Source organism: Mus pahari, chromosome 7 (assembly GCF_900095145.1).
Source record: "Mus pahari chromosome 7, PAHARI_EIJ_v1.1, whole genome shotgun sequence".
NCBI lineage: Eukaryota > Metazoa > Chordata > Mammalia > Rodentia > Muridae > Mus > Mus pahari.
In genome coordinates this window covers 52,434,016-52,461,714 of record NC_034596.1, presented here as the reverse complement: position 1 = coordinate 52,461,714, position 27,699 = coordinate 52,434,016, and the positions used below count along the sequence as shown (strand labels likewise).

The window sequence follows — 27,699 nt, the reverse complement described above, 5'->3', positions numbered from 1 at the left end:
TCGCCAGCATCTGCTGTCACCTGAATTTTTATCTTAGCCATTCTGACTGGTGTCAGGGTGGCTAATCTCAGGGTTACCTGATAACCCTAATCTTGAAAAGAATGAGGCAGCAAACTGAATCGCAGAATTCAGCTAACAATAAACCTAAGATATCCTAGACTTGGCAATATAAAACTTAATAAGTATGAAATCCTCTCTTTAAATTGAGCAATTGATTTTACCTGATTAGAGGAACTTTGCAAGAGGCTGAGTGGCTAGAGGAACTTGCTGCCAAGCCCGGCAGTGTAAATCCAATCTCCTAGATATCTATCTTCAAATCCCTCCAAGGACAACTTGTAGATGCGGGTTTGAGTCTTTTGGTAAGGCTAATTTGCAAGAACTAGTGTCAGGAAGGCAGGGTTTGCTTCATGTAAAGAATGTTATGATGATTTGGGTTCATTAAAGATAGAATGGTCTAATTGTGAGCATTTACACTCCATAACTTTTAAAAAAAATGGAGCAGAGACCAGGTATCTACCCCTCAGGATATCACAGTGGGGCTACTATATTGGGTGTGAAATTCCTCCTTTAGAATACCTTTCAATATTAACATTCTATAATGGATGAAGAACTAGAGTTTACGCATGCTGAATTTCATTTTATTTTCTTCACAAACTACTACTGGTCACCTGTATCCTATGTTATACAGTTTAGATTCCAGATGACAGCAGTGGCAGGTGAGAAGTTACTTTAGAAGAGTACTTTGGTTACCAGTCACAGCAGTCTCAGGTTCAAAGCCATGCATGCTGTAGTACAGCACTTAGGCAGCAAAGGCAGAATCTCTGCGCTTGAGGCCACCCTAGTCTACATTAAGTTTCAGAACAGTCAAAGCTATACAGAGAAACCCTGTCTCAAAACAAGCAAACAAGCAAACAAACGAAGGAGGGAGGAAGACACACAAGAAGAGAAAAGAAAAGAAAAGAAAGGCACTCCTTTGAGAAATTTAGAGTACAGAAAAACTTACTGAATATGCATAAGACTGATCTTTTAAGCCCTTAAGAGGTAAGAAATAAATATAAAATAGTACGTAAAGTATCTGTACCAAATTTAGAGACAGCAACTTTGTTTACTGACTTTTATTACTGGCATTATGACCTTTGTTACCTTTTGATCACTAGAAAATCATCTTTCACTGGTCTTTCAAATTTTTCAAAACACACAGCTATGTCTCAATTTCTGTTTAATCATTATACTTCAGGTTTTAAAATTATAAAAATGTCAAATGATAGCCTAAACAACTATATTTTTAGCATTGAATCTAAATAATAAAGGATTTTCATGAAAGTTTTTCCTTTAAATGTCAAACATATAGAATGATTTGCTGATGCACATGTTTCTATACAAAAAAAATTATAATATCTTGACCAAAAATATGTGTTCTTTTAAACTTCTAACAGGCCCTAAATACTATATGGAAGCTATTTGAAGACAACTTTGGATAAAAGATAATAATATAGTTGTCTTATTCTCGTTTCTTTAGATAAGTGGCACTAGAAATTATAGATAATTTTGGCAAGAGTTCAAGGGTTAATGTAGCAGATAAATAAAAGGAATTTTCTGTAAATTGAGACCTGCATTATTTCAGTTGTCTTGTCTTTCCTAACCTAACTCATTTAATTTTAAAAAGTAAATACTTAAATTCTTCCTGACAGTGTGCTCAGCTTTTACTATCATTTATTACTTCAATTATACTTGATATCACTTAGAACAATCTGCCATTTGGAAATCTCAGTATAGCCTGGAGCTTAGTATTAGATCTGGCTGCTATTGTAACATGTACAGCATATGACATTAATGTATCAAAATTAGATTGGATCATCCCTCCTGGTTAAATTTATTTCACATTTCTTTTGTATTCAGTTAACATAAACCTATTAGGGAAGCTGACACATGGGGATGGCTGTATAGGAAGGATATTTTTAAAGTATTTTGATTAAAAAATGAAATTATAGGGCCATGGCTTTTCTAGGTTGTGTAATCCTTTTTTGCTTTTTAAAAATGGCATGAAGTTCAAGTCTGCATTTATGTCATTCCTGTGTTATACACAGGTGTAAGGAGTCAATTCCAGGGCTGAGGAGTAAGTACGAAGATCCTTTGAGAAAATGGAACTTAGCTCCTCTTTTGTTTTAGTCAGAGATTACATTTTTTTTTATCTTCCTTATAGATTTAACCCAGAAACTACATATCTAGTAAATAGAAATTGCCCATACCCTCGCTCGGAACTACCTTATCCTTCTCTCATGTTCTAAGCTTTCACAGCCAGGGTGAATGTCCACTTACCTGAGCCAGTGTAAAGTGTCTGCCAGGCATACACTCACATGTTCCAAGTAGCAGAGTCTATAGATAAACAAGATGAGGAAATTATATAATAAAATTGAGGTTTATACCATACTTTACATGAAGAAAACTCAGTAACATACAGTAAGTTCATTTTTAATCACGTAATTAGAAACAACTTTTAAATCCTTTCTTACAGTTTTAATTATCATAACAGAACTCTCTCAGGATTGCCAGAAGCACCTTTGTAAACAGCACAAATATCTAAGTAACATTTTTTAGAGCCCAATAAATACCAAAACATCTATTTGGAGGATTTTAGGTTTCATTGTGGGGGGGTACCTAAAAATTAACTTGTTAGACCAAAAATAACCAACTCTTTCTTGCTCAATAAGTGGATATAAAAATGTATGAGTGTCCTGTTTGTTTGTTTGTGCTTGTCTGTCTGTCTGTCTTCTGGCTGCCTTCTCCAGGCCACCTTACTACTCATTAACACTGCAGAAAGTAGACAGAATAAGAGAAGAATCTCAAGTCAGTCCCTTTGTAAACTAACCTTTGAGAGTGGAATTGCCTTGGTACAGGGGCCAGTTTAAGAGTTGTGCTGTGACTCTTGTAAGTTCTTCCTGTCTCTGACTGTGGGAGTTAAAAAATGCCTGGTCTTCTGTTGTCCCTTGATGACTTTGAGTGTTGTTATTTTATGTGTCACTAAAATGATCAGCCACTTCCCCCCTGGGTTGATGTCACTAGTTGTATAATTATGCTCACATGGCTTTTATAAAATGCTATAATCTATTTCTTTGATTTTTCCAGTTGAGACATCTAGGAAATGATGAAGTGCATATTGTTTGGTCAGAACATACTAGAGACTACAGGAGAGGAATTATTCCTACCGAGTTTGGTGATGTCCTCATTGTAATATATCCAATGAAAAACCACATGTTCAGTATCCAGATCATGAAAAAACCAGAGGTGAGAACGTTTTAGCTTCTATCTTAGTAATAGATTTGCAGTTGTGGGAAATGCAACGGGGTAAATACAACCAACTGTAGCTGTGTAGATTGTCTTAAACATCGTGTAGAAGGGACTAACCCACCACCTAGGGAGACAGCTAGGCAGTGCCTGAGTGAAAGTTTCTTGTACTTAGCTCTGCTTTTATTAATGTAGAAAACAATTACAGTTTTCTAAAAGACCCAGTAAGAAGCAGGCAGGTATTAGCAAGGCACAGTTGTAATCTTAGCAGGGCTGAAGAAAGATGATTGCCACAGGTACAAGACCAACCTGCTCTATTTAGCAAATCCCAGGCCAGCCAGTGCTACTTAATGAGATCCTGTCTTAGAATACTAAAAATATTTTTAAAATCATTTAAAATTTTTTATTTTTTAAATGAAATGCCTTCAAATAATTTTTAACTGTTAAGATGTTACCTCTCCTATGGTTGGATAGCTTAGACGTACCACAGGATTTCAACAACTATTTCAAAAACTGTGTTGGGTTTTTTTGTTTGTTTAGTAAACCAGAAGTCAACTTCTAACAGGGTGTAGCATAATTTTGTGTGCATCCTACAAACTGAGTGTTCTTACATTTTTATATTTTTAAAGCTTTTTATTAAAAAACAAAATTGAAGTATAATCTGACCACAAAGCCTAAAATATTATCATCCTTGAGTAGTTTTCTTGCCTTTGAACCACCATTTGTGTCTACAATTTTTAAACAGGTTTGTTTTGTTGTTGTTTTGTTGGTGATTTTTTTCTCTGTTTGTTTTGGTTTTGGGTTTTGTTTGGGTTTTTTTTTTTTTTTTGGCTTAGTTTTGTTTTTCCAATATTGGTTCTTGCACATAGCTGGGTTAGCACTCTACCACTGACGTATATATTCACAGCTCTAATGTCAACTGATAGGGTGACAGTTATCAAAGCATAGATTTTGCTTTATAATTCACCTAGCCAAATACAATTTAGGTTCTGTGCTTGTGTTGTTTGCTTTTTGTCACTGTGACAAAATCCTAGGAAAAACGTCTTAAAAGAGGAAAGATATTTTTGTCTCATGATTTCAGTCCATGATCATTGACCTTAATGATTCAGGGCCTGTGGGTCAAAGATCTTGTTACCCAGTACTGTCTCTAGAGCCACCCTTCCAAATATGGTGCTGGGAGTTGAGCATTCAACACGAGTTTTGAGAAGACATTTCATGTCCAAACTATAAGATTAAAACTGGTAATTCACAAAAATGACCATCTGACTGCCTACCTGTAAAAATGCTTATCTTTTCCTGTTTACTTAATAGAGGAATTGATTTTTGTGTGTGTACAGTTGAAACTACAAAACTTTGGGAATTGGCAGAGGATATAAATTACTTAGTTATACAAAGCACATAATCCTTTTGAATGGACACCTGTTGACCTTGGGCATTTCTGTTTGTTGTCCTAGTATGAGTGCTTCATCGTATAAAAAATTGAATTTGAATATTTTTATTTGAAATAAACCAAAGAGGAAGCATTTGTGTATAGAGGATCTTGATTGTTTTTATTATAGTCTTTCTACAGTTTGACTTTAAAATTATGTTCTGATCTCTCTATCAGGTTCCCTTCTTTGGTCCACTTTTTGATGGTGCTATTGTGAATGGAAAAGTTCTGCCCATTATGGTTCGATCCACAGCAATAAATGCTAGCCGTGCTCTGAAATCACTGATTCCATTGTATCAAAATTTGTATCCTTTTTAACAGTGTGGTTAGTATACTAGTGTACATCTACTTCACAAAAGGGTAAATGTTTCTTATGTATTAAGGCTAGAGTTTCTGTTGATAAGTAGATGGCAGAGCTCCTCCCTAGTGATTGAGTACTTGTGATACTTAAGTGGTATGTTTCCTTAGATACTTTTAATAAATATTAATCTTTGGCTTAGTTAATTAGAATGCCATTATATGCCAAGCTCTGTGCTACTCTGGCAGTGTAAAACTAATCCAAACAATCACTGAAATAATTCAATCTCCATGGAAAAACATACTGTTTTTACTATATTGTTTTAAAAGAGGGGTGTGCAGGGTATATACTAATAAGGGGTCAACCAGTCAGGTGGAAGTTGGTGTCCAGAAGCATTCACGAGAAGAATGAAAATTGAACCACTCTTAATTGGTAAATAATGAGATGGATGAGATTAAAAACCTTGTAAACGTGGAGCAGTGTAACCTGAGTCATGAAGGTATGTGAAGGTGTGAGATGCTTAGAAACATGTTCTGGAGCGAGCCTATCTGGCTGGTGTGGAATGCTAAGGAACATGGCTTCTGGAGTGAGCCTATCTGGTTGGAGCTGTTCCTCTGGAGTTGCCCTCCACAACGCCCTGAACTTCCTGAACTTAGTGTGCTTCTCTAAGAAGTGAACTTAGTCATAACTATCTCTTTCCTTCCCTTCAGTTTCTAGAATTAAATCCAGACCTTGCTCATGCTAGACAATTACTCTACCACCAAGTCATAATCTTAGCCCAAGTCACAGAATCTTTGAATCTCATTTTTTTAATCTGTAAAAAGATTCTAATATTGCCTAGGCATTAAGGTGAGTGCTAAATGAGATTTTATATAATTACTTAGAAATGTTACAATTGATATAAAACATCTCCACCCAAGACTAAGGAATTGCTTAATTGAGTTTTTATACTGGGCTGATTAGCTGCTTGAGGTGAATTCTCAGGCCTACTTTATGATATTTTTAATATTTAATCATATTGAGATAATAGTTGCCACATTAGAGAATATTGTAGGATGAAAAGAAATAATTTCAATGAAAATAGTAGAAATGAACACTGCTTTTAAAATAGCAAATCTGAACAGTTCTTACCAACAAAATTTCTTATAGAACACTTAAAATAAGGGGCTGGAGAGATGGCTCAGCAGTTACAATCGTGTCCTGCTCTTGCAGAGGACCTGAGCTTGGTTCCACATGACATAGCTCATAGTCATCTGTAATTTGAGCTCCATGATGCTGCTAGCCTCCTCAGGAACCTGTACTCATGTACCTGGGCTGAGCCCATGTGCACACAGACACATTAACATTTTAAAATAAAAAATAGAGTGAAACTATTACATAGACCAAACAAACCTCTCTACAGTGTAGGAAATTGTGTTTCATACCATTTAAGAGTACTCACTCAGCCCTCCATATCCAGGGTTCCACGTTTGAAAAACTCAAGCAATGTTGAGGTTGACTGTTTGAAAATACTTCACCATTATACAAAGGGTGCACAGATCCATGGGGTTCCCGAGCAATCGCCGTGTATGTCAAGAGAAGCAATAGTAGATATTCCTATCCCTCATTAACCTGAAGAATATATTCTTTTGCAAAATGCACAAGATAATCTATATCCTATAGACTATACTATATTCTAATTGTTGAAGAGGAGACACATGTAATAGGTGCTCCTACATTCAAAGCTGTAAAGGCAAAAAGAGTGGGTCACTTCACATCAAGAATTCAAGACAAGCCGCAGCATACATAGCATGACCCTATCTCAAAAGTACTAATGAATGAGTAGAGGTAGGAAGGAATGTTATGGGGAATGACTTCTTTACTTGATTTTATCATGAAGGTTTATATAATAAATTATAACTGGATACTTGTATTTAGAGGTATCAAAGTATACAAATATATGTTTTAATTTTAAATAACATACTGATTTCAGAAATGTGTCAAAATTTAAAATGTATGTTTTTGACATCAGATTTTCAGTGAGGAGAAAAGTTGTGTATTCTAAAATAAATCAATATGCTTAACATCAATTATAGTAGGAATTGAAATAGAAGTTGGTTTTGAAAACCTCCTGAGTTAATACTTTAATCCTCATCAAAGAAATGAAAAGGAGAAATATGATAAACTCAATTGTATTTATATAATTATACTGCTGGGTCAGTTATCTTATGCACCATAATAGTGCCTACTAAGATTCCACAGCATAAATTGTGCTATTTATGATCATTAAATGGAGTTTAAATTTTATCCTAGGAGCATCTTCTGTAACTATGAATCTAATGTTGTTCAGAAAATGAGGACAGTATTGATTGTCATATGCTGCCCAAATCGATCATGCTAGCAACCAGAATTACAGTAATCTGTCAGTATTGATGACTGCCTTTCAAGCTTTGAAACCTCTCCCTCACTTCACTTGTTGTTTCTTACATTACTTGTACTTGAAAAGCATTTTCATGCAACCTCTGATTTTGTCAGCTAGGTACTTTTGTCTCTTAAGCTCAATTTGTTGGTTTGATCATGCAATTAGAATTGAATTGCCACACTCGGGAGGCAGACCAGGCAGACTCTGGGTAGCCACTGAGCCAGAGCAGTGTTCGGGTTTGATCTTAGGCCATCATTTTATTAGCTACCTAGAAAGAGTTCCAGTTGGTTGAGTTGCTTAGTTTGGGGTTTTACAATGGTAATAAAAGCTTTTATTTCTTGGTCTTGCCAGTTTTAACTCTATTCTTTAAGTAAAAATTTGTTTGATCCTTAAGAAAGTTTCACTATGCCTTGAAAGGCACATATGTTTAAGTGTAATCTGTCATTGCTTGTGATCTTTCTGTTTTAGTGTGAGATTTACATATAGGGATTTTCAGAATTTGTAGTATATAATCACATTAATAAATCCAGAGAAACAAAATTTGTAAGATGATGTAAGTCATCCTCTGTATCCATGAGGGATTAGTTCCTGAGGATACAAAATCTACAAATGGTTCAGTCCTTTCTACTAACTCACACAAAGTTCCTTCATATGTTAATCATCCTTAGATTGCTTATAACTAATACAATGTAAATTTAAGTAAATAACAAGAAAGATGTACTTTAAGGAATTGGCTTCCCCCGCTGTGGGGATTGGTAAGTACCAAATCTGTGGACCTAGGAAGAGCTGATGTTGCTGTCAGTCTTTAGGCAACTACAGTAGAATTCTTTCTTTCTCAAGTGACCTTCAGGTTTTGACTGGATGAGTCCTCCCTGTATAATGTGGATAATGGACTTTACTCAGGTATACTAATTTAAATAGTAATCACATCTAGACAAAAATAAGAGCATCTAGACTGGTGTTCAACCAAACAGTATGTCCTTGACCCAGCTAAGTTGACACATAGTATTCATAGACTTATTCTAATTTGATTTACATCTTAATTATTTCTCTTATAGAATTTTGATAAAAGTACATAATCCATAAATGTTGATATATGATGAAGCACTATACTTATTAAGATGTCAAAAATATATCTGTAGTTTTTTTTTCTTCTTTAAGATACATTTACTAGGATGTCAAGATGGCCAAATCTATGGTACCAGACTCAAGTATGTTTATTGAAAGCCAGGGCTAGTGGCACATACCTATAAGTTCCAACCTGAGGGTAACTGAGACAAGAGGAGTGTGAGTGGGAAGCCACCTGGGCAATAATAGCAAGACTCTATTGCAAAAGAAAAATGATATATGTGAATGTGTGTATGTTTGTGTATATATGTATATACACACATCAAGCTGTACCCATATATATGTATATACACGTGTCATTTATAAAATATTAGCAAAGATTTTTAATTGATGCAAACATTATTACTTATCCTTATAAAGATAATATTTAATAAGGAAGAATACACAGATAGTAATGATTATAATGCAAGTGGGGTTACAAACAAATTGATATGAGAGTTCCGTGGAGGAAGAAATTAGTGTGGAATAAAATCAGGAAAGAATATGTAGAAAATCTGGGTCTCAATGGATAGGATTTAAGTAGATGGAATATGACATGTATGCTGTAATTCTTTTTTGTTATTGTTGGTTTTGGTTTTTGAGACAGGGTCTCTCTGTGTAGCCCTGACTTCCCTAGAACTCACTGGGTAGACAAGGCCTAGTCTTGAACTCACAGAAATTCATCTGCCTCTGTCTCTCAAGTGCTAAGATTAAAGGCATGTGCCACCAGGCCCAGCCAGTTCTACAATTCTTGTGATTTATAGCCATGGCTTTGTATGTATCTGTATATAATATATGTGATATTCTGAGATACACAGTATAAAGAATACTATATAGTTAAATGACATATTTAAAGAACACTTTTCACCTAGTCTTAATACACTTTCCTATCACAACCAATATTATTTGGTTTTGCTCAATCTGTTTAGATTGACTTTTTCTTAAATGCCAAAATTGGCTTTGTTTATCTTTATCAGACAGATTACTAAATTCAATGATAATTCTTCAATTAGTCGCAGTTTGTTAGCCCTGCAGTTCTACTGTTCAGATGTAAAGGACCTGTTGCACAAGTGTGAGAGCCAAAGCTAAATGAATGGTAATTGATTGGCTCCACTAATGCAGGTCTCTTCATTATGATAGGACATTGTAAAGCTCCTTAGGGGGGTCCCATCAATATTGCTGCCATTTCCTGTTAAAAAGAAAATGAGTTTCTTGAAAAACTACCTAATTTTATGTATTTACTGTCCTTTGTAAAGCATTTTCTTAGAAGATAACATCAATAAATATGGACTATCCTTAATTTAATCTCTAAGAAGGAGATAATTATAGTACCAAACCCAAGATTAGTGTAAGGATTAAATAAAACTCCCCAGTGGCCCACTGGGCACCCCGCCTGTCACCTCTAGCAGCAGCTCAGGGGGCTGTAGCTGTGTGGGAACTAATGACGTTGTTACTGTCTGAAGCGCAGACCTGGGCGTGCGGAGGGCTCCCAGAGCGTCTCTGCCCACTGCAGCAGATGGACATTTGGTTGATTACCTGTAAACTGTTCTTTTTATCTTGCCCTCTCAGCCGCATAGGTCTTACTGTAGCTTTGTCAAACATGCCTCATACTTCAACCCCATATTTCTTCAGCTAAGCCAAATTCATCTTCTATAAATGCTCATTTTTTTTAAAGCTCCTAGAGTATGAACCTCTGCTATTTTCTACCTAATATACTCTTTCATTATGACTTAAATGATACATCTGGGGGGGGCAAAAAATAAAATTAAAATAATTTCTCCATTAAACAAACTTATTTCTCACACTGCCTGAAGACATTTTGCTATAGTACTTATGTATTTGTACACATATATGTGTGAGTCTTACTTTCCTCCTGAGTTCAGCTGACTTGGCACAATGTCTAGCCTATGGTAAATGGGCAGTAACACACCATACTAGAACAAGGCTATCAATAGTGGGTGGATTCCTAGTTATTTTTTTTTCAGTAGAAAAATTTTAATCATTATACTTTAAAAGTTCACGTATGTTCTTTTGCCTATGTTTTTAAAGGTTTATTTCTAAGAGAACATGCTTGCAGGCATGTATGTGTGCATCTGTGTAGTGTGTGTGTGTGTGTGTGTGTGTGTGCATATATGAATGTGGAGGCATCAGGTCTCCCTAGAACTGAAGTGCAGGTGGTTGTGCGCTTCCACCATAGGTGCTGGGAAGATCCACTACAAGAGGATCACTGTTACTAACTACTAAACCATCTCTCCAGCCTATTATCTATATTCTAGAGTTTATTATCAGCTTATTTTTTGAAAAGTTTAAAAAACTTTTTATTTGTAACTTACAGTTTTAAATTTATATTAAACTAGGTCGCATGGGGCTAGGAAACATGGCTCAGAGGTCAAGCACATGAAAAGCAGCTGAGTTCAGTTTCCAGTACCCATGAGGAGATCATAACTATCTTGTCACACCAGTTTCACAGGATCCAGTACCTTCCTTTGAACTCCACTGACACAAGGCACATGCATGGTCTAGATACATGCATGCAAGAAAAATACTCACACATACAAAATAAAATAAATCTTTAAAAACGTTATAACTTGGCTGCCACTTTGTAGAGTATACTGGATGGGTAAAATGAGGCAATCTAGAACCCAAAAGAAATTGCTTTGGCACACTGATAAAACAACAGCGTACACTTGGAGAAGGTCAATTTTGTTTGTTTGGTTTTTGTTTTTTGAGAACGAAACCTGCTATGTAGACTGGCCTAGTATTTACTGTGTAGACCAGGCAGGCCTTGCATTTACAGAGATCTGCTTGCCCCTGCCTCCTGAGTACTAGGATTAAAGTCACGCACCACTATGTCCCAGGAGTTTGTATTTTGATTGTTAGTGTATTTTTTATTAATGAACATTATAGTTAGTGAGGATCATATATTTTCACAGATGAGTGATAAAAGATAAGGAGCAAAGAGTATCTTTTATAGAGAAAAGTTAGCCAAGACATGTGTGACTTGGTGGCAGTGGCAGATGTTGGTGTCCTCTCCAAGATGATTTTGTGCAGTTAGTTCCAAGTGCTCACACATCCTTACTAAAGGCAGGAAAGGTCAGAGCCACAGGTGAGCAGCAGAGGGAGCTACAGTACGCTGGGTGCTGGGAGCTAGCCCTCCAGCTCAGTGCCACTAACAGTTCCAAGAGGAGCCGCCTATCTGATGGCACACTTCCCACTTTCTTTCTTTTTTTTTTTTAAATTATTATTATTATTTTCTTTATTTACATTTCAAATGCTATCCCGAAAGTTCTCTATACCCCCCACCCCTGCTCCCCTACCCACCCACTCCCACTACTTGGCCCAGGCCTTGCCTTGTGCTAGGTCATATAAAGTTTGCAAGACCAAGGGGCCTCTCTTCCCAGTGATGGCCGATTAGGCCATCTTCTGCTANATATGCAGCTAGAGACACAAGCTCAGGGGGTACTGGTTAGTTCATATTGTTGTTCCACCTACAGGGTAGCAGCCCCCTTCAGCTCCTTGGGTACTTTCTCTAGCTCCTCCATTGGGGACCCTGTGTTCCATCCAATAGCTGGCTGTGAGCATCCACTTCGGTGTTTGCCAGGCTCTGGCATAGCCTCACAAGAGGCCGCTATATCAGGGTCCCTTCAGCAGAATCTTGCTGGCATGTGCATTAGTATCTAGGTTTGGTGGCTGATGATGGGATGGATTCCCGGATGGGGTAGTCTCTGGATAGTCCATCCTTTCATCTTAGCTTTAAATTTTGTCTCTGTACCTGTATCCTTTCATGAGTATTTTGTTCCTTACTCTAAGGAGGAATGCACTTCCCACTTTCTAAATCACCTTCTGGAACCTAATGGAGAATTGGTTAGTGGTAAATATTCACAAGCATGAAAAGAAAGTCTTTTGTGTTCTTGCAGCCACTGTTTGATAATAATTGTTGTGTTAGGACTTCTCCAAGAGTTAAACTATTCTTATTGGCCTGCCTGTAGCTAATTGGAGTATTTACATCTTCTTCTGTGTTAAAGACATGGGTATTACTTTCAAGAATTTTTCTGTATTCTTACGTATCCCATTGACCTGGATTTTGTTGACAACCCTAATACCCTAATAGTGTCTCTGCAAACAAAAGCGTTATTTAAACAGGGCCACTGGCTATGTGGTGCACTTCTATAGTGATACTAATATATTCCCTACCCTACTGTGTGGGTGGGTGGTTGGTTGGTTGGTTGGTTTTTGTTTTTTGTTTTTTGTTTTTTGTTTTTTTATCTCTTTCATTGGGTGGAAACCTTGTCAATGATACTGCTAATTATCTAGTAGATTCCTTTCAGTCATTGTAGTAATCTTTTATCACACTTTTTTTTATTATTGTTGGTTTGGAAATAATATATCCGACTTATGCTTTCAACAAGAAAAAAAAAATAAAGCAACCAAATATGGTGGCAAACACCTATAGAAGCAACTACTTGAGGAGCTGAGGCAGGACGATCACAGTTTAGACCAGACTAGAATACATAATAAGTTCACTGTGTCTCCAAGTTTAAAAACCAGAACTTTTCTTTAAGGGGTCTGTAACTTGATGGAAGAACACTTGCCTAGCATATATAATTCTCTGATAATGAAAAGAGGTTGAGGGAGGAAGAAGAGGAAAGGGGAGCCCAAAAATAAAAAGTGAGGGAATAAATGTGAAACTCTGTGGTGCATAATAAATATGTGAGAGAACGGAGGAAGTTCTGTGGGATTGAACCAGTGATCTAAAGTGCCAAATTCCCACTCTCAAATACTCTCTCTCTCTCCTCCTCCGTGCCCCGGCTTCTCTCTCTGTCTCTGTCTCTGTCTCTGTCTCTCTGTCTCTCTCTCTCTCTCTCTCTGTCTCTCTCTCTCTCTGTCTCTCTCTCTCTCTCTCTCTGTGGGGGGGGGGCAAAGATTTAGCTCTGGCTAGTCTGAGACTCACTATATAGACCACACAGAGCATGAACTCTCAGAGATCCACCTGCCTCCCCTCGCTGCCTCAGCCACCCATGTGCTGGAGTTAAAGGTGTGGATCACTATACCTGGTAATAACACTGTCTCTTAATGTTCTCTTGAGGTACTCTTTTATTAGGGTTTTACTTGATGTTAACAATTTTACTATATTTACACTGTAGGAACTCACAAAAACGGCTTTAGTTACATGATCAACTTTGTTATAATCTGGAATGTAGGTTTTCTCCTCTACCAAGATCTGCCATTAACCATATTAGTAAGGAATTTCAGGTCATTCACTTACATATTTGTTGATTCCATTCAATCTAGGAGATGCTGTCCAAGCAAAGCTAGAATTTTAAAAGTCACTCCTTTCTCCAGGTGTGGCTATGGTGGTGTACATCTTTAATTCTAGCACTAAGGAAGGAGAGGCAAGTGGGGAATCTCTGAGTTCAAGACCAGTCTGATCTACATATGGAATTCTAGTACAGTCAGAGCTATATAGTAAGACTTTGTCACACACACACACACAAAGTTACCATATTTGAGGGGCATACGGTGATGTGGAAGAGGAGAGACCTATGAACTAGATTAGTGAACAGCGCATTGAGAACCCAGCAGAGAGGATATGCACAAAGTAAGATAGTGATGGTGATTGTGAATGAGAAAAGATATAATGTTGGGATAGAGGGCATTAGGATTGGCTTTCCCAAAGAACTCTGTTCAGATTACATCAGATACCCAAGACTTTTTGAGACAGAGAAGACTAAAGTGATTCAGGTTAGGAAAGGGACATGGTTAACATATGAAGTGTAATGTTATCAAACAGTGCAAGTTAGGACCAGGGATCAGTGGGTAAAAACAACCTGAATTCATCCCTCTGAACCCACAGAAAAAGCCAGATGCAGTGCATGCCTCTGTATTCCCAGCCCTTCTCTTGATAAAAGGTGGAGGCAGGAACATTGGCCAGAAGCTTGCTTCAGCAGTTCAGTTCCTGAAATGAAAGACCCTACCTCAGAACAAAGTGGAAGAATCAACTCCCCCCTAGAAGTTGTTCTCTGACTTCCTGGAGTGCTGACGTACAAGGTGTCCATTCTCCCTCTGCCATCTAAAGACAGAAGTCCAGTTCTTAATGCAAGCAGTTCACACTGTTGGGTGATACAGTGCAAAGGGGGGAGGGGGAGCAGGTGAGGATGGAGGAATGTATCTAAACAAGACAGTGCAGCTGAAAAGGAAGAAAAGCAAAGTGAACTTGAGTTTTGGGTTTTTGGGGTTGGTTTGGTTTGGTTTTTTTAGTGTTCCTGCCATTGTGGCAGCCAGTGGCAATCCCTTCCATTGTTGTATGCCTTTTGTCCAATGATTAATTGAGGAATTACACTTTAGTCATTTTTCATTTCTTGGAAAAGCCTTTCCAATGTATGTTTTATTAACTATCACTTCCATAAATTTCAATTTTTGTATAATTTATCAAGCAATTATTGTCAGACTAGTAACAGTCATAGCTTGTATGTTTTCTTAGTGAGACTGAAAAGGTATCTGTAAATGTTTGGCAACATTTATATATGTTGGTCATTTTTAAAGAGCATCTGAGATTTTATACTTCCTATGGTAGACTTTGTAGGGCTGAGAGTCAGACTCAGTGTGTGTGCGCTATACACACACTCCACTTCTCAGCAAGCTGTCCCTCAGCACTTTTGTGTGTGAAACAAGGTTTTTATCACAGGTTTACTGTGTACAGTAGGCTGGTCTTGAACTCAAAGTCTACTTCTGTCTCCCAGGTTATTGAGATTATAGTTTGTGCCCCAACACCTGGTTTAGACTACATTCTTACATAACAATCTTGCTGTTTTTTTATATTACGCTTTTATACATTACTGGCAAGTTAAGAATTTATAGCCTATTTTTTGTTGGGGGGTTCCTATTATTATATGTTGGCTTCATGACAAAAAAATACATGTTTTTGTCAAATCTAGTGTGACAGTATGGTCCACAAATGCCAATCTAGACAGTTGGGTCATATCCCAATGTGCCACAGGGGAGACAGAAAGCTCCCATAGGATCTGGACATCCTGTCCCTAGAACTCACTAGCATGATGTTGGTCTCGTGGTTCTGCTTTTACCCTTCCCTTCTCACCAGTGCTGGCCGGTTTTCTTCCCTGTGTTAAAAACCTGTGTCTGTGGGTGATAAGGATAAACTGATATATTCATATTATTATTTATCACTCTTATGTTCAAATTGCATTCTGGTCTTCATCTAAATATAAAAACAACCTTAGATTCAGATGGCATTTGGGGGATTCAGAGAGCAAATAGGCTATAAAGCAGAAATCAGCCTAACTCGTTAGCCTCTTTGACATAGAAACTAAAGTGCTTTTAATCCTTTACGAAAGAGCTTTTAATACTGAATTTTTAATAATTCTACAATGAAATGAAGATTGAAAGTATGGGTCAGAACACTCCCCATTTTCTGCTAAATCCGTGCTCTCAAACACTACACTCTAGCCTATTTAGATCGTAACTTTTGCTTGCCAAACCACTGTTGCCATCCATCTGTCCATGCCAGTGTAAAGAAGGTCCAGCTTTTAGTGAAGCTTTGCATTTCACATAAGGTATGTGAAGTGAAATTTCACAAGGGACATGATGGATCCTGATTCTTAGTGATAAACCTTTGGGGCCATCAGGGTTGGCATATGGTCCAGTATGATATGAAGGCTTGGGTTCCCTGGCTTCACTTCTTTGGCGTGAAGCTGATAAAACCTGGCTCTTGAGTATTATTTCACTGGACACCAATCACGGGCAGCAGGAACTGCCCATTTAACTCTCTGTGGGAAGGAAGCCCAGAGAGCATTCACAATGGTACTATTGTCAAGTCGCAAACTGCTCAGAACAGCTTGACAGCCAGGGAGGAGGGGAAGGGGTTGCTTTACTAATTGCTGCTCAGAAAAGAGAAGGAACAAAAATAGCTGTTGTAGAACTGATGTTTCCACATTTACTTACTCTCTTGATAGGAGTGTTGACTTTCCTTTAGCACATAGCTTCTAGCAAAGAGAAAGCAAATGAATATATTTAAGCCGCCACCTGTAGTACTCCCTTGTTAACATGCCATGTCTGTTTTCAGCCCACCAGCTTACACTACAGCAATGGCAGTTTTATTTCATGATTATTTCTGTTTAGATGAAAATAATGTAGTCTTGGATCCATACAATTTCAATGAGAAATGGCTTTAAACCACCACGATTCAGCTATCAGATAAAATAATGAATCTGGCTTTGTTTACTTTTCACTTTGCCTTTTTGGAATTTCCAGATATCTGAGTGTATAACGTAGCATGTATATGATATATTATAGAAATGTGAATCAGCTGTGTTACAGTTACAGGTGCTAAAATAAGTGATACAGCACACCTTAAGGTTAATTCCTAATTTACAATTTAATAAATAGCTAATGAGTGTTTTAATCATGTGCCCTTGCCTCCATGAGTTCTGTCCAGTGTGTCTTTAACAATGGGAAAGTTGTTTATTTTTTATGAAGTATATACCCTATTGTTTGTATAAGCACTCCTTGAGCTTTTCTGTTTTCTTCTGCAATTCTTTCCACAAGCCATTAATCATTATGAAACAAACAAACAAATAATAATCTACTTTTTTTTCTTTTTTTTAAGTTAAAGCTTATTTTAAGCTCCAGGGATTCTGACCCCATGGTATATTTCCACGATGATTATTTTTCCAACTGAAATTAAATTGACCAAGTTATATTTGATGTTACAATTTATGTAGCTGTCCTTGTATAAGGGCAGGAAGAGATATTTTAGGACAACTTTTTACTGTAATTTCTTATGTAATTGACATGTTCCTGCTAAAGTTGGAGAAAGTCGAGTGCATGTTTTATAAAATTAGTAAATCTGTAAAATTTACTAGAATTCCCTCTCCTTGTATCCCCTTAAGTGATTTAGTAAATGGCATTAGTGCAGTATTTCAAAAACAGTAAGTCATTGAATACCCATTCTTCCTTCTACTGCAGAATAGATTATATTTAAAGTCAAGATTAATGGGAAGATTTGGATGTTAAAGCCCAGTGTCCCAGGCTGTCATTCCCTGGGGGCACATAGTGCATTAGTTTAAGCCAATATACTGCTTATCATAGATTCTATGACCATATTTGAAATGGCAATTTGCTGTGCTTTGTTAATACTTGCTATGATAATAAAATCACTTTAGTGTATGCCCAATAATTACAGCATTTAAAATCTTAATTATATTAGTACACATTTAAGTAGAGATAAAGCTTAAGTAATTGTATACTGTAAAATCTCGTTTTAGAGTTTGGGGAGATTTTTGGTTTGGGGTGTTTTTCACTTTTGTTTTCTTTGTGTGTCTGTGTATATGTGTCTGTGTTTTTGTGTAAGTTATTTTTTTACTTTTTGCAATGATCTGACAAGATTTGAGCTTAGTATTTAACTGAAACTCCTACATCAATTTCCTCTATTTTGATGTACTGGAAATTTTGTTCCCAAAAGAAACAACACAAAGAGACCATGTTTCTAGTACCTCCCAGTAGCTTTAGGCTCACTCCAGTACTAGTAATTTTGGAGCAGTTCTCTACTCAATAAGAAAATTTCATCGTTAAAGATTAATGATAATACTCTTAAGTAGATGTTAATAAGAATAGGTACAAATTTTTATTTCATTAAAATTGAAACTCAGATAGCTTAGTTTTTCTTTTAAATATTTTGTTTCATCTTTTGTGAAGGTAGGAGATATATATATATGTATGTATTTGATAGTCATGCTAGTGAATTTGGAAATCACCAATGATTCTTGGATTATTAAATCAGAGGGTATTTTCAGAGACTTTGGATGAGTTTGAATTTTTAAGCCTGTTTACTTGAAGCTAATCTTTCTTAATGTATTTACATGAACATTGGTTAAAAAGGGGGGGCTTATCAACTCTTCTGATGTTTTCATTTAATAGTTGACTGATTTATGAGCAATTATATATGGTAAAAATTTGTTCCACTTCAGCTTTCAGTGATAGAGCCATCCTCACATTGCCTTAGCACCTGCTATGGATTTTGAGTCATCTGGCAGCCATGGGACGCCGATAAAGAAGTACCAGGTGTCCTGCCTATCTCTAATTGAGATGCAGTGAAAACAATACAGACTTGGCAATATGGTTAAAAGGATGGATTAAAGCCCAGCTTTGTCTGCTCTGACAAATCGCAGCTTTTCCTAAATGGTGTAGATAGTGTCAGCTACTAAAGAATCTCACTAATTTAAGACATCATAAAGACAGGCAGTTGATCATAACCTGTTGCAGACTTTTTGAGAAGGCCTTCTGCTAGTCAGATACAATTAAACAAAATGATCTTTAGGAGAATTTGTCTTCGCTGCAAATGAATTAGCCTACAAGTTTCTTGAAAGATTTAGCTACAGTAGAAAAGAAATAGAATAGACCTTCCCCTGCAAAAGCATTAGTTTACCAGACACTGCTTTGTAATGTAAACAATAGTTTACATTCACTTCATAAAGTTCATAGGATACTTTTGTTTCCCTATATATTTCAGTCTCACATGGTACTTTACTACTAATAGTAGCATGAGATCCTTAAAATGTATTTGTAAAGTATATCTATACATATCTCAATAAAATTCATCAATGCTACTCAATGATTTTTGCCTCGCAATATATAAAGGTATTTCATGGCTTTCTAAAACTAAAATGTTAAATATCATTTGAATTCTTTTCTCATTTTTATGATAAATAAGGACTTTTTTACTATGGCATATATATTAAAAATACATTAATTATGGTTTACTGATATAAACCTATTTTTCAAAACTTTCCAGCCTTAGAATTTGGGCTAATGTTGGTTGTCTTGACCAGCTCTGGAATAACATGCCTCCTCATAGCCTTTCTTTTTTTTCTTTTTTTAATCCTCCACAAAGCACGCAGATCAATAAAGTTAGATATAAAAGATACCAGGGTATTAACTAAAAGACCTAGTTTTTAGTCCCAGATTGACTCAGCAGCAACTTTGTTTTTGTACAAATTGCCGTACTCCTCCAGGCAAGCCTTATTGCTGAATAAATGGTTTTCTGGCTGGGGTTGAAAAGGGACATAGTCAGGCATGTGCGTGAGACTTGCCTGAATCCCAGGCACTTGCAGGTTGAGGGTTGGAGAGGGACATAGGCAGGCATGTGCGTGAGACTTGCCTGAATCCCAAGCACCTGCAGGCTGAGGCAGGATGATGGTAAGGTTCAGGTTAGTCTGGGCTCCAAACCAAGAGTCTGTCTCCAAAAACATTAAACAAAACAAAAAAACCAAAAGCAACAACAAAAACAGCTCCTGAGTTCATTTTGGTTCAACTTCCTATGGTTTCCTTGTATGGGAACCAGCAGATCTGATGAAAGCTGCATTTACGTTTCTGATCATCTGAACCGTAGGCCTTCTTGCTCTATTAGTGCTCCAGTTTGCTCCTCCCTCCCACCCACGTGAGGACGGAGGCAGACAACCATATCTAACTGGGATAGTCAAGACGTTTGCTGTACTAAATATTTTAAACTTATTTTTACATGCAGTCATGTTATTGGAAGGTTGAAGATCATCTTTATGTAAACGGTTTGGTTTTTTTCCCCCTCAAAGAGACAGAGGAGAATGGGAGAGGGAAGGAGAGAGTATTAAAATTGGTGTTGGTACTTTCCCCATTCCTGTGTCTATAGAATCTCTTTGCTGGTACTAATTCTATTAATAGTCTCTAGCAGGGTTGGTAACACTCGCTGACTATCCCAGCACTTGGAAGATTGAGTCAGGAAAATGGGGAGTTCAAGATCATCTTTGGCTGCACAGTGAGTTTTAGGCCCCTCTGGACTACTTAAAGCCCTGTCTCAAGAAACAAAGGAAAGGAGAGAAGGAGTCCTGTCTGTCCCCGACTCCGATGGCACATCAGTGTTGCTGCAGCACTTTGTAGACTAGAGGCTCTGTGGATGTCTATGCTATGTTTTAGTTGTTCATTTGGTGATAAGACAGGCGGAGAGACTGATGTCATAGGGGCAGAGGCAGAGGCAGAGGCCATGCATTTTTATCATTGTAGTTTCAGTACCTAGCACAACTTGCAAAGCTAACTACAAATACTATTGACCAGTTAGTTCTAATAATTTAAGTAGTACTCAATTTATAGCCACTTAAATTACAACTCAGAGTACAATTTAACACTCTCCAATACAAATGTTCATTCAATAGTCAAAATTTCAAACTAATGGTTTCTATCAGAATTCTCCCTGCGATAGTATTCTTGGAATCTTGAATACAAAACAGAGACAAGAAACTTCTAATCCCCAAAGCTATAGAGAAGTCACAGGCTGAGTGGAGGACATGTACTTCCTAAGGGAGCCAGCATTTCCTGAGGAGGCTTTCCACCCTCCCTAAAACTGCCATTAACAACAAATTCCAAAGCTTCAGGCATACTTTAAAAGAAACTATCTTTAGGATAGGGTGAGGGCTAGTAAGCTTATCTCCTAAATACATTAAACTTACGAGAAAAATAAGTAATAGTAAAAATCTTTAATAGTTTACAATTATAATTTTCACAATACTTATTAATTACACTTTATTCTTATGTGTTATATACTTAAAGTGTATATGCATGGAAACTTTCCATTTCTTTTAGTCTAATCATAAATTACATGCTAGCTAAATGTACAACCTACTGAGTCATGCCTTGGGATCAGTGATCACAAAACTAAAAATGAGGCTGGGCAGGGTGGTGCACAGCTTTAATCCAGACACTTGAGAGGTCGAAACAGGTGGATCTCTGGGGGTTGGAGGCCAGCCTGACCTACACAACAAGTCCTCGGACAGCCAGAGATATGTAATAGAGAACCCTGTCTCAGAAAAAAAAAAAAAAGTGAAATTATGTTTGTTTCTCATGGTACAGGCAGTTTAAAATTATAGGATTAAGAAAATTTGTAGAGGGCTGGTGAGATGGCTCAGTGGGTAAGAGCACCGGACTGCTCTTCCAAAGGTCCAGAGTTCAAATCCCAGCAACCACATGGTGGCTCATAACCATCCGTAACAAGATCTGATTCCCTCTTCTGGAGTGTCTGAAGACAGCTACAGTGTACTTACATATAATAAATAAATAAATCTTAAAAAAAAAAAAAAAAAAGAAAAGAAAATTTGTAGAGACTTAAGGTTGTATCTTCTTTAAGACCAATCTCCCTTTTAGTCTAGTCTCCTTTCAGTTTAATAAAATGAAAATATTTACTGCTTAACCTTTTTCTTCATGTTGAATTTTCTTATGTCAGAATAAATCAAAAAGCTCTCTGTATAGACCACACTAAGAAGCATTATTCCAGAGTCCTGACACATGAGTATAGGCATATTTTTGGTGGGTGGATGCTCACTTTGTAGCTTAAACTAGCCTAGACTTTAAGACCTCTTGCCTCAACTTTGTAAGTGCGAGATTGCAGGTATGTACAAGCATCTCTGGCAACAAAGGTATATTTCCTACCTCAGCACTGAAAACTTTCCTTAGACCAGGGCATGGTGGAGTATATCTGTAGTTCCAGATCAATTCCTGTGCTCAGTGTTAGCTTGGGCAGGATAAAAACAGAGAGGGAAAGAAAGGAGGGGGGGATATAAAAATAGTACCTACTATTTACAAAGATTTGCACCAAACCTTAAACTAGACAAAAATAATATATTGGCTATATTAGTTACATTGCTGACAGGGGAGCAGATTTGTCCAGAAGAGTAGATGAAGAGTTACTTTGAGATTACAATTTCTAAAAACTCACTAAAGCAATTTGTACAGTTATAGTCCTTACATTTGGATATTACAAAGGTCATTGTTCTTCATAAAAGTATTGGGCATACTTTTAAATAAAGTTTTAGTTCAAGAAATGTGTAACAGCATTTGTACCTCTGTAGCAATGAAAATAGATAATTCTCAGCACATATATAGGGAGGCCTTTGGGTTACAGTGCGTTTATATTCTTTAAAGCCCTAATAAAGTGAATAGAAGCAGATGGCGATATCTCTCTAAACGGTAGAAAGGAGAATTCATACTTATCTTTCTAGGGCCAGGGTAAAACTGGGCTCATTTTCTTGACAGCCTGTCTTGAAATGTAAAATTAAAAGCAATTACTCAAAAGGTCTGCTAATGTAAGCCTAATGAAGTTCAGCTTAGCTTTAAACTATTTCTTTGTGACAGAGCATGTGTAGTGCTCTTCATTGTTTTCAGAATTGTAATATCCCTTCCCCTTTCCTGCTTTGCAGAAAATACAAGGACAGAGGATTAGTGGATAATTATATTGCTATGATTACAGCACCTGTGTGGGTGGGGAGGGTAGGTGTGTGTGTGTGTGTCTGTGTGTGTGTGTCTCTGTGTGTGTCTCTGTGTGTGTCTGTGTGTGTGTGTGTCTGTGTGTGTGTGTGTGTGTCTGTGTGTGTGTGTCTGTGTGAGTGGGTGGGGATGTGTGAAGGGGGGTGGGAGTAAGTGTGTGTTTGACAGGCCATTTCTGTAATTCCTACCAGCTAAAAATTTTAAGCTAATTTTACCTTGAAATGTTTTAAAATTTGCAACAAACACCTCTATGAATTCAACTGAGATCTGCACTTTAAATTTTAGTTCTGAATATTTGTGTTAGTTCCTCTTTTATCATCTTACCCATTTCAGCATTTTAATTTTAATGCTATTGACAGCACTCACTCATAGTAGGAATATAGCTTGAGTTGTTCTCTTTTTGCTACCCGTTTAGTTCATGTGTGCTGCTCAATTTTAAGGTACCAATAGCTTCCCTAGAGAGCTGCCTCTCTCAGGGTCTGACCCTCTAGGAAGAGGTACAGGCTTTAACTGCTTCAGATTCCAGCTCCAACTGCAGATGCTGAGGCTACTCTCCAGAGCTCTAAAAATCATTACAGTTGTAAAAGTGCCTTTGCTATGAATCCAGGACTGGTGAAGTTTATCACGTCTCGTAATTATGTTTTCTGAACCAAAAATTGTGAAAGTGTGTTGTATGTACTGTGGATTGAGTTGGTTCATCTTTATATTATTTAATTTGGCTACAGTCAACCTGAAACTCTAAAGAACATTTACTTTTAGAGGATGGGTTACTTTAGGCTGTAAGAATTCACCAAGCTAACAGTACTTTCTGAAGCTAACCCACAAAAAAGAAAATTTGAGGGGCTAGCCTGTGCTAATATAGCTGCAGCTGCCTGTTTAAGAACTCACTCTTTCACGTAGGCTTACACATCTCAAAATTATAACAACTGGTTTCATTAATGAAGAGTTATTGTCATTTTATTAGATGCATTGTATATTTTATATAAAATTAAAATGTTGCATATCTGGAAAAACCTACCTTTTATAAGACTATGTGCTATGGATTAGAGTTTCTTCAGTTTATAAACCTTTTATATAGCACAGTAGGTCACCCTTCAACATTATTCACCTAATTTTTTTTTTTTGCTTTGATGAATTTGGCACATTGGAACTATCCTCCTTGTTTTAAACATATTAACAATTGCTTTTTTTCTGCCTATTTTTTAATGTAAACTCTAAATATAATAAGATAAAGTAAAATATTTCATTTATAGGCCCTCTGAAAGTAGAGCATTTTCAAAGCAGGTAGGTGTCTCCACCCTACTTTTCATGAAGCATTTTCCCCATTCAAGCAGACTTTTAAAAACAGCTTGTTTTGATAGCAGACTGTTCTCCTGTGGGCCTTCAGCCTTTGCTTCCTGGCAGCACCTTTGGTGCGAAAAGAGAGTGATCAATTGGGAGACTATCAGTGCCAGCATGCATAGAGTGATAAGTTAACACACCACTGGGAATTTCTAGGGCCCACCAAGATACTTCACTTCTAATGTGCTAACAAGCTCACTTTTCTACCTCTTGCCTCTTCAGTTATTTTTTTTCTCAGAAGAGCTTAGAAGTTGAGTGCATCAGGCATAATGAAAAGCTCTGTAGGAGGGAGAAGCAATAACCCCATTTTTCCCTTTTCAGCCAAATAGAAAATTAGTTTCTGGTAATACACAAAGGCCAGTATTTTTTGTACAAGGGGCACTGCTGTGAATCAAAGGACTCTATTAACTGCAGAAAATTCGGCAGCTGTGAATCTCCCCCAATGAAAAAAGTACTTTCCAACAAGTTGTGAGGTATGTGGTATTATTTAGATTGAGCCGTCAGCTTCATCCTCTTCCCCTTGGAACCATAGATCTTCTCTCTAAATGTGCAATGTTAGGTCTTTATGTTAAATTTGCCTTAGAAATATCTGCTACCCTTCCATAAAATCCTTCTTCATCACCAGTCATTTTAATACAACATCTTATCCTGTTGCTGTGTATTTCAGAAAGAAAATTCTTTTGGAGTTCAACCACAATGTGCAGAATTGAAAATAATAAATTATAAAGAAGTAGAACCCGGGTTATTTCAATATATGATGCAAAAACATAAATTGTAATCCAAGAAAATAGTATACAAGCCATTAAAAGGGCAAATGATCCTTCAAAGTCAAGCCACAGTGGGTATTCCATCTTGCCTCTTGACTAGCAAGCTTTTTTGCCACCTCTTAGTAAACTTTTGTGAATGTAACTGTCCATGATATAGTCCATTGAATTATCAGTTTAAATTATCTCCCAAATGATTTTTCCTAGTTTGAGTTGTACTTCCTAGAATTATAGAACTGAAATACTGAATTGTAATTTTTAAAAGAGAACAAATTTTACGATGGGAAGACTAGAAAATGGCTCTTGGTGGGGGGAAATCAATGGAAAAAGCAATACCAATGGGTGGATTTTTGCTGTCCTATTTAAATGTCTTTTCATTGTCTTTGTTTAAATGTCAACATTGCACACCAAGTACAGCAGGAAAACTTAAAGCCTCAAGAAGAAACGTTAGGTGATTTCTCAGTTCAGGAACTATACGACACGAAGTCGGCATGTGCTTTCTCCTGATAATTGTCTGCTGCTACCTGCTGCTCTGCATTTTGACAGCCATTTCCATAGTTGCTTTCATGAACAACAGAAATATTCTCTCCCTTTCTTGCTAACAGCACAATCAGACCTGCAGAAACAGGAAGCCTGGAGTGGGTTGTTCAAAAGCAACAACACTTCCAGGTACTGGTTGCTTGTCAATAGTATCAGGGAATAATATGTGCTGAGACAGAAGTACAGTCTCTCTCTGTCAGTGTCAGGGTCCTGTAGATGCTTTGTTGGACAGTACTGAGGAGTCCTGTGGACTCTTTGCAAATTTCATGCTCGTTTCAGTGTTGTAATTGATGGGGTATTTTTTTTCCTGACACACAGATTCAGCTATGCATTTATCTTAACTGCATGGAGTTATTTGAGGATTATAGCAACAGTAGTCTTCCATTCAAAATGAGAACAATTGTTGAGAAAATACAGGGATTTTTTTAAAACTGAGGAAGATATGCAGGAATTTCACAGTAAGCCTTTACAAATAAAAAAAGGGAAATTTGGGACATGGTATTTAGGCTGCGGTGTAATTTTATTGAATGGCTTTTGAGAGTAAATCTGCAGATAAAAGTTGATTAACAAGATAAGATGTGCAAGACTGGCCAGCTAACAGTTGAATCTTTTCTCAAACTATTCTAATAATAAATCGGCATTATAATTATTCTCTAGTAAACTTTCTGTTAAACTATCATTTGTCGTGGAGTCAAGAGAAATTAACTTCCATTAAGCAATACATCTTTATACTTTAAAAGGTGGTACTTGTAGTCATGTATTAGAACAAAGAACAGTACACTAATGATGCACTATTGTGCTCTCTCAAAATGTGCTTGTTCACAATGTCCAGCGCATCTCAGTCCATCCTTAACAGAAGGAATCAGCTATGAGGAGAGAGCACGGTACCTGCAAACAGTTGTCCAGCACCACTTAGAGCCGACAACATTTGAAGACTTTGCAGCACAGGTTTTCTCTCCAGCTCCTTACCATCATTTCCCTGCTGAAGCAGGTAAGAGCGAAAGAAAGTGCTGGTCACTTGTCACAAACCCAAAATGCAATACCCTTTTCTTCTCAATCTTGATTGAATAAAATTCTGATCATAGAAATATATTATTCATGACTGTTTGAGTTTAGCCTGTAAATTTAATTTGTTTTCTTTCATCTAACTGTGGTTCCTTAAATATCCAGTAATCTTCATCAAAGTACATGATCCATATCTTACCATATCTACTGGCTCTTGCTTTTCATGAGAATCTGAAGTATCTGCAGAGGGAACTCTCAACTGCAGAGGATCAAATGTCATGGCCAAGAATACAGTGTTACCATCTCTAACTTTACAAGTAAAGCTAAACCAGTCTAGATTAAAAGCATTTAGTACAGCAAATTATGTTATAATATTTGAAGATTTTAAGAGGGTACTGCATTAATACATTTAACTAATTTTAAAGAAATCAGCAATAAAAATGACTCATGGCCTTCCTTTCTGTAATATCGTGCACTTCTTATGATTGTTTTATTTATTTTATTTTCCCTCTTTAGATCATTAAGTGTCAGTTCTGTTTATCTGAAGGTAAGACAAAGTGTCAACCAAAACTTCTGTCCTTCTCCATCTCCTATTCCAGAGTTAGCAAGCACTGTGCTTATAACTCAGCAGTAAGAAAACTTAACACTGGCCTGGTTCATACTAAACATTTCAAAAATTATCACTAAATTGTTCCCCGAGATTTGTGCTAACTAACCCAGGTCTGCATGAAACACTAACCCGGTTTGGGGATAAAGTTAACTCATGATAGGGCTCCCTGAGTAGAGTGAGTCCCCTGGTTGTATTGACTTCTGTTTGTTTGTTTGTTTGTTTGTTTCTCAGCATGAAAAAGTAGCTCTATGGAACTGACATCATGTGTCTTTGTACTTTTGCAATGCATTCTATTGTTACCAATAGCTGAACTCATCCTTTGGGTTTTGTCTGTGTGCCTTGCACTGCACTAAGCACTGAGTTGTGGTACACAAGGGCAGCATAAAGAGCACACTAGGGACTTGGCCACAGGAAACTACTTCTGACTCTTCTTACATCAAACACACTTTTATTTCCAATAAATTTAAATTCATAACACATTTTAACCTAATCTATTTTTAAATAAAATATAATTCTCATTTAAGATTTCATTAATTAAATTAAAACTTTCCTTCCAGTAATAATTTTCCATCAGAAAAATAACTTTACCAAAGAACTTAGACACCTTCCAAATAA

The 27,699-nt window shown here is 36.9% G+C and overlaps 1 protein-coding gene across 10 annotated transcripts in view; it reads left to right on the top strand.

The window, feature by feature from the left end:
* The window catches only part of Ralgapa1 (Ral GTPase activating protein catalytic alpha subunit 1), a 221,187-nt gene that overhangs the window by 184,909 nt on the left and 8,579 nt on the right, over positions 1 to 27,699 (top strand). For 5 of the 10 annotated variants that reach the window (XM_029540679.1, XM_021201489.1, XM_021201490.1 and 2 more), the window contains 4 exons: positions 3,127 to 3,285; positions 4,892 to 5,019; positions 26,336 to 26,460; positions 26,991 to 27,021. In XM_029540679.1, coding sequence (XP_029396539.1) covers positions 3,127 to 3,285; positions 4,892 to 5,019; positions 26,336 to 26,460; positions 26,991 to 26,998 — 420 coding nt within the window. In that variant the 3' untranslated portion in view covers positions 26,999 to 27,021. The remainder of the gene's footprint in view (positions 1 to 3,126; positions 3,286 to 4,891; positions 5,020 to 26,335; positions 26,461 to 26,990; positions 27,022 to 27,699) is intronic. The other 5 variants (XM_021201484.1, XM_029540678.1, XM_021201486.2 and 2 more) reach the window with 1 other exon arrangement.